At 42.6% G+C, this 6,307-nt stretch overlaps 1 protein-coding gene across 3 annotated transcripts in view; it reads right to left on the reverse strand.

Annotated features, from left to right (window-relative positions):
• The window catches only part of LOC106561486 (tyrosine-protein kinase JAK2), a 77,764-nt gene extending 71,735 nt beyond the window's left edge, over positions 1–6,029 (reverse strand). For 2 of the 3 annotated variants that reach the window (XM_014125501.3, XM_014125491.3), the window contains exon 1: positions 5,630–6,026. In XM_014125501.3, the coding sequence (XP_013980976.3) occupies positions 5,630–5,716 (87 nt within the window). In that variant the 5' untranslated portion in view covers positions 5,717–6,026. Of the gene's footprint in view, positions 1–5,629 lie in introns of all 3 variants that reach the window. The other variant, XM_045688257.2, reaches the window with a different exon arrangement.
• Positions 6,030–6,307: the final 278 nt, after the last annotated feature.

The following is a 6,307-nucleotide window of genomic DNA, read 5'->3' on the forward strand; positions in this document are numbered from 1 at the left end:
AACAAGTCCATATTATGGCAAGAACAGCTCAAATAAACAAAGAGAAACAGTCCATCATTGCTGTAAGACATGAAGGTCAATCAATATGGAACATTTCAAGAACTTTGAAAGTTTCTTCAAGTGCAATTGCAAAAATCATCAAGCACTATGATGAAACTGGCTCTCATGAGGAGCACCACAGGAAAAGAAGGCCCAGAGTTACCTCTGCTGCTGAGGATAAGTTCATTAGAATTACCAGCCTTAGAAATTGCAGCCCAAATAAATTCTTCAGAGTTCAAGTAACAGACATCGTAAAATCAACTGTTCGGAGGAGACTGTGTGAATCAGGCATTCATGGCCGAATTGATGCAAAGAAACCACTATTAAAGGACATCAATAATAAATTACAGACTTGCTTGGGCCAAGAAACACGAGCAATGGACATTAGGTCGGTGGAAATCTGACCTTTGGTCTGATGAGTCCAAATTTGAGATTTTTGGTTCCAACCGCCGTGTCTTTGTGAGACACAGATTAAGTGAACAGATTTACTCCGCATGTGTGGTTCCCACCGTGAAGCATGGAGGTGGTAGTGTTTTGCTGGTGACACTGATTTATTTAGAATTAAAAGGCACACTTAACCAGCATGGCTACCACAGCATCTTGCAGTGATACACCCTCCCATCTGGTTTGCGCTTAGTGGGACTTGAGGGAAAAATGATGAATTCACCTTATTTGTTGGATATGTAACAATTATTTACTTAACAACGAGTAAGATATTTCGGTCCTGCTAATGCTGAGTTTTATGGTGTCCACTCTAGCTTCCTGCAGCTAGTCTGGGTGTCGTGGACAGGTTTTACTAGAGATAGCTGGAGCTGACAATTGATTGACCTGGTGATAAAACCTACAGATGGCATTCCAGTGACAGAATGTGGGGTGATTGTAACTGGGATACAGAGGAGTAGAACAATGCTTCATTGTCTCATATTCCTGGCATCTGGGGAACTAAGTAAAACACCATCCTACGTAGATAACCAAGGTGGCTTATGGGAAGGTTAGAAACGACTAAGCAATCTTGGTATGAGCAATATAAAAACTGTGCACTGTCTGTAAAGGCTAGGCTCTCAGCCTAACAGTCAGAACAAGACTGTTGGGCTGACGGTCTCATTATTGCAATAATTCATCGATATTAAATAAAGATGATTGTTTGAAGAACTGACCAAGTCTCTCTCAGTACTGAATTTCCATGACAGATTATCAATTGTTTTTCAACAGGACAATGACCCAAAGCACCTCCAGGGTGTGTAAGAAGGAAAGTGATGGAGTGCTGCATCAGATGACCTGGCCTCCACAATCACCCGACCTCAACCCAATTGAGATGGTTTGGGATGAGTTGGACCGCAGAATGAAGGAAAAGCAGCCAACAAGTGCTCAGCATGTGGAAACTCCTTCAAGACTGTTGGAAAAGCATTTCAAGCGAAGCTGGTTGAGAGAATGCCAAGAGTTTACAAAGCTGTCATCAAGGAAACAGGTGGCTACTTTGAAGAAATCTAAAATGCATTCTTCTCTGCAGATTCTCCCAAGCTCTTTCAGGTTGGATGGGGAGCTCTGGCTCTGGCTGGGCCACTCAAGGACATTCAGAGACTTGTCCCAAAGCCACTCCTGCGTTGTCTTGGTTGTGTGCTTAGGGTCATTATCCTGTTGGAAGGTAAACCTTGGCCCCAGTTTGAGGTCCTGAGCAGGTTTTCATCAAGGATCTCTGTACTTTGCTCCGTTCATCATTCCCTCAATCCTAACTAGTCTCCCATCCCTGCCACTGAAAAATATCCCCACAGCATGATGCTACCACCACCATGCTTCACCGTAGGGATGGTGCCAGGTTTCCTCCAGATGTGACACTTGGCATTCAGGCCAAAGAGTTCAATCTTGGTTTCATCAGACCAGAGAATCTTGTTTCTCATGGTCTGAGAGTCCTTTAGGTGCCTTTTGGCAAACTCCAAGCATGCTGTTTTTACTTAAGAGTGGCTCCCGTCTGGCCACTCTACCATAAAGGCCCTATTGGTGGAGTGCTGCAGAGATGGTTGTCCTTCTGGAAGGTTCTCCCATCTCCACAGAGGAACTCTGGAGCTCTGTCAGAGTGACCATAGGGTTCTTTATCAACTCCCTGACCAAAGCCCTTCTCCCCCGATTGCTCAGTTTGGCCGAGCGGCCAGCTCTAGTTAGAGTCTTGGTGGTTCCAAATTTCTTACATTTAAGAATGATGGAGGACACCGGGTTCTTGGGACCTTCAACCCTGCAGAATTTTTTTTGGTACCCTTCCCCAGATCTGTGCCTCGAAAACAATCCTGTCTTGGAGCGCTACGGACAATTCCTTCGACCACATGGCTTGGTTTTTTCTATGACATGCACTGTGGGACCTTATATAGACAGGTGTGCACCTTCCCAAATCATGTCCAATCAATTGAATTTACCTCAGGCGGACTCCAATCAAGTTGTAGAAACATTTCAAGGATGATAAATGGAAACAGGATGCACCTGAGCTCAATTTCAAGTGCCATAGCAAAGGGTCTGAATACTATTTTTGTTTTTTATTTCTAATAAATTAGCTACATTTTGCTTTGTCATTATGGGGTATTGTGTGTAGATTGAGGGGTAAAAATATTTGAATACATTTTAGAATAAGGCTGTAACGAAACAAAATGTGTTAAATGTCAAGGAGTCTGAATACTTTCTGAATGCACCATATATGCTGTTTAATATGACATGTAGCCTCATGTTTATTAAAATACTTTTCATTCAAATCATATGGTTTGGTTTCATTACTTCAAAACCAAACGGTAAGTCCCGGTTGTCCAAAAAAATAGATGTTGGTTAAATTGTGAGTTTAATGAATGGAGCAAATTTGTAGCTGAAGTCCCCCCCGTGAGCGCAAAGTGGTTGGAAAGGAAGTGGAGCTCTGGAGTGGTGCATAAGCACTGCTCCATGAGCAAGATTGCCGACAGCTCAAATCCAATCACATACTCTGGTTTGTAGAAAAGTGGATAATCATTTCGTTCTGCAATGAGACAGAGCTTGTTGATAGGGTGCCATTTGGGACACAGCCAGACTCGTTCCATGCTGATATCAATAAGCAGAGCTCAGTATTCTTTCAGCGCTCTCTGTTTTGGTGAAACACTAAAAACACGCAGGGCTGGGGCACTCCCTAACAATCCCCTAAACCCTGCTCAGCCACCCCTCTAACTCTCTAGATTACACACACACACCCTCGCTGGCGCAACCACACACAACTACATACATACCCCTGGTTTGTCCATGGTGTTACCGGCTTATCAGGGCTTTGGGAGAAGCTGGGGCGAACCACTATCACTGCAGCCAGACTGTATCCTGCAGGCTGGCCTGTACTGTCCACTCTGCCTTAATGTCACAAGGCTTGCTCCATCTACTCTACTGGGTCTGCAACTCCTAAAAACACTCCTGACCTCTCACTGACAATGTCAAAAGGGACATCATGCAGCTAGCATGAGGCATATTCACACTAGAGTTCTACAACAGTTCTACCAATGGTCAGTGGAATTCATGAGGAGGATGTCTAAGTCACAAAACCTTGCGTAAAGCTACTGTGAGGATGCAGCTTACCCAACATTCAATTTTTGTGAACTCAGTGCAGTTCGCTTACATTTTTGTGCAGTGTGAACATTCCAAAGGAACTCAGACCCCTCAAAAGAGCCCCCCAAAGCGATCTGAACTGAGACCCTCGTGAGGTGGTCCGAGTTCGATTCGCTTAAAGTCTGAGGTCCGGTTCCCTTTTTTAAGGGCAATACAAATTCAACAGCATCAAAGAAAGTGGGAGAATATAAGCAAGGGGGAGTGTTGGGAAACTCCTTTGGCATATTTTTTTGACTAAGTCGTCTAGAGTTCTATTGAACAATATCAATTAAAGCAGATAAATGTTCCAAATGCCATGGAATGTAAGCTAACAATGTTTTGTCCTTATTTTTGTATTAGGCTATGGCATTGCTGACAACTGTCTTGTCCAAATGTGTTGTTCATCTGTCTGTCTGAGTATTGTTACGTATATTTTCCTCAGTACTTATGGTTCCCTTGTCCTGTCAAAAAAAAAAAACATGTTTTAAAGATTTGAGTCAAGGGCATTGTGAATACAAAGAGAATAGTTATTCTGCTTATTTTTACCACATACTTAATTTTAAATAAGACTATGTGAAAACACCCTTCGGGGCTTTCACACCAAATTATTTTTTGGAGCGTTTTTTCCAAACTCTGGTGCGTTTACCCCCTTAGTTTGGTTCATTTGGAATGGTGTGAACACAATCCACACTCGGGAGGGCACTGAACAACGCACCTTGGTTAGTTCAAACAAGGATGGTCTCGGCCCGATTGAATTCGTCCTGCGGTGCGGTTCGCGCAGTATTATTGTTTGACCGTTCTGTGAGTATAGAGGGGATTAGGAGCACATGCTATGCAGATTAGGGGAGACGGGGGCTATACATGGGATATAGGCTACTGAATAGTAGGGATGTAACGGTACACATTTGTACTAAATATTGTTTACCCAACTTTTTAAGAGAGCCGGTAGGTATATGGTTCCATTCAGGCACCAAGGTAATGTTAGTTTTATATTTGATATTTTTTTCTCGTCATTATCTATTGAACCAAGCATGCCATGACAATGAAAATGTTATATTCTGAATCAAATGAGGATGGAGAAAAATCCACATCCAATATGACACTAACTTTACCGTTGTACCTATCGGCTCTCTAAAAAGTTATGGGATAGGATATTATGCTCAGCCTTTTAAAAAAAAGTATATTTTTCCCCTAACAACAATAAACGTCGCTGATTGATGTGCTGCTGTGTTGTTTTTTATGATATGGTAGCTAGATGTGTTTTATTTCTATTAAATGTATTGGGAAATCACGGTATTTAACAAACGTTAAAGTAACGTTTTAGGAGAGAGTGGTCTGCGAGCAGGCAGCAGTCAAGCAGGCTGCCCGCAGCAGCTCGACATTATTTGATAGCCTTGCGATGGATTTTAGTCCAGTTTCAGAAACGGCAATCCTTTCCAGACAAGTAAAATGTCCGTTCATATCACCGGAGGTTTCGAGTCAGCAATTTAAAAACCGTAGTGTAGCCTACCCTAACAGGCAAACAAACATTCCGTAGCCGGGACAACATTCCATTCCATCTGAAAAACGTAATCGATACAGGCTACCGGTAGCCTACAGTAATTTCATGAGGCAAAAAAAGACTAACGTCTTTAGTAAAACGGGGCGGCAGGAGCGTTGGGCCAGTAACCGCAAGGTTTCTGGATCGAATCCCCGAGCTGACGTTCTGCTCCTGAACAAGGCAGGTAACCCACTGTTGCTAGGCCCAGGTAACCCACTGGGACCCACTAGGCCGTCATTGTAGATAAGAATTTGTTCTTAACTGACTAATAAAAATACAAATAACATCTGTGCCAGCATATTCTACACCCAGAAGACTTGCAGGCAGAGACAGAGCGCGAGGGAGAGAGGCGTGCACATATATTTTGGTTATCTGCATCTTGAATTTGAACTATTTTGAAGTTAGTCTCTGGTTTTAGTCTAACGGAAAACAGCAAGATGGCTATTTTGACAGCATAAAGTAACTTACCTGGACGTTGTCCGTTCTGAATGTTGTAGCTACCGGGAAGTAACTTTTCCGAATGACAGTTATGACTGTTGCAGAAGTCAAAACCATTAACGTTGCAGTCCGCGTGCTTCCCCATTAATTTCGTCTCCTTCGTGAAAGGTTCTTGTTCCGATTCATTCTGGGTGCGAGGTAACTCCTTGTAGAACGCTAGTTTGACATTTGACAGCAATCTAAATATATTTCTAACAAACTTTTTATCTTGCACGAGGTTTTTACTCTATAGCTGATAAATTAGTACGCGAACGTTGACATATATATTTTAGTATATTACTCATGGCTGGACCGTGACAAAACCAAGCAAAGTGTAATTTCCAAAGATTCCATTCCTTTACAAGCCACTGGAGTGTGTGTGTCGTTGGGGGGACTTCTTCTATTATTATGCAATGGCAGTCCTCAAACAAACGTTAAAGGTGCATGCCGCCACCTACTGTACTGGAGTGTGTGGTCAATCGCGGTTTACAACATTAGCTCCACATTTTTAAATGCCCCTTCAGAGAAATTTTTTAAAAGAGTCGATCTGAATTTCTGTCTGTATCCACTTTGAAAGTGCTGAACGAATAGGCCTACCTCGTTGCAGCTCGTTTGCTTGCACTTGCTTATACTTAGATAATGATATGAGAACAAACATTATGAATTTAC

This window comes from Salmo salar, chromosome 01, assembly GCF_965601325.2.
Source record: "Salmo salar chromosome 01, fSalSal1, whole genome shotgun sequence".
NCBI classification, from domain to species: Eukaryota; Metazoa; Chordata; class Actinopteri; order Salmoniformes; family Salmonidae; genus Salmo; species Salmo salar.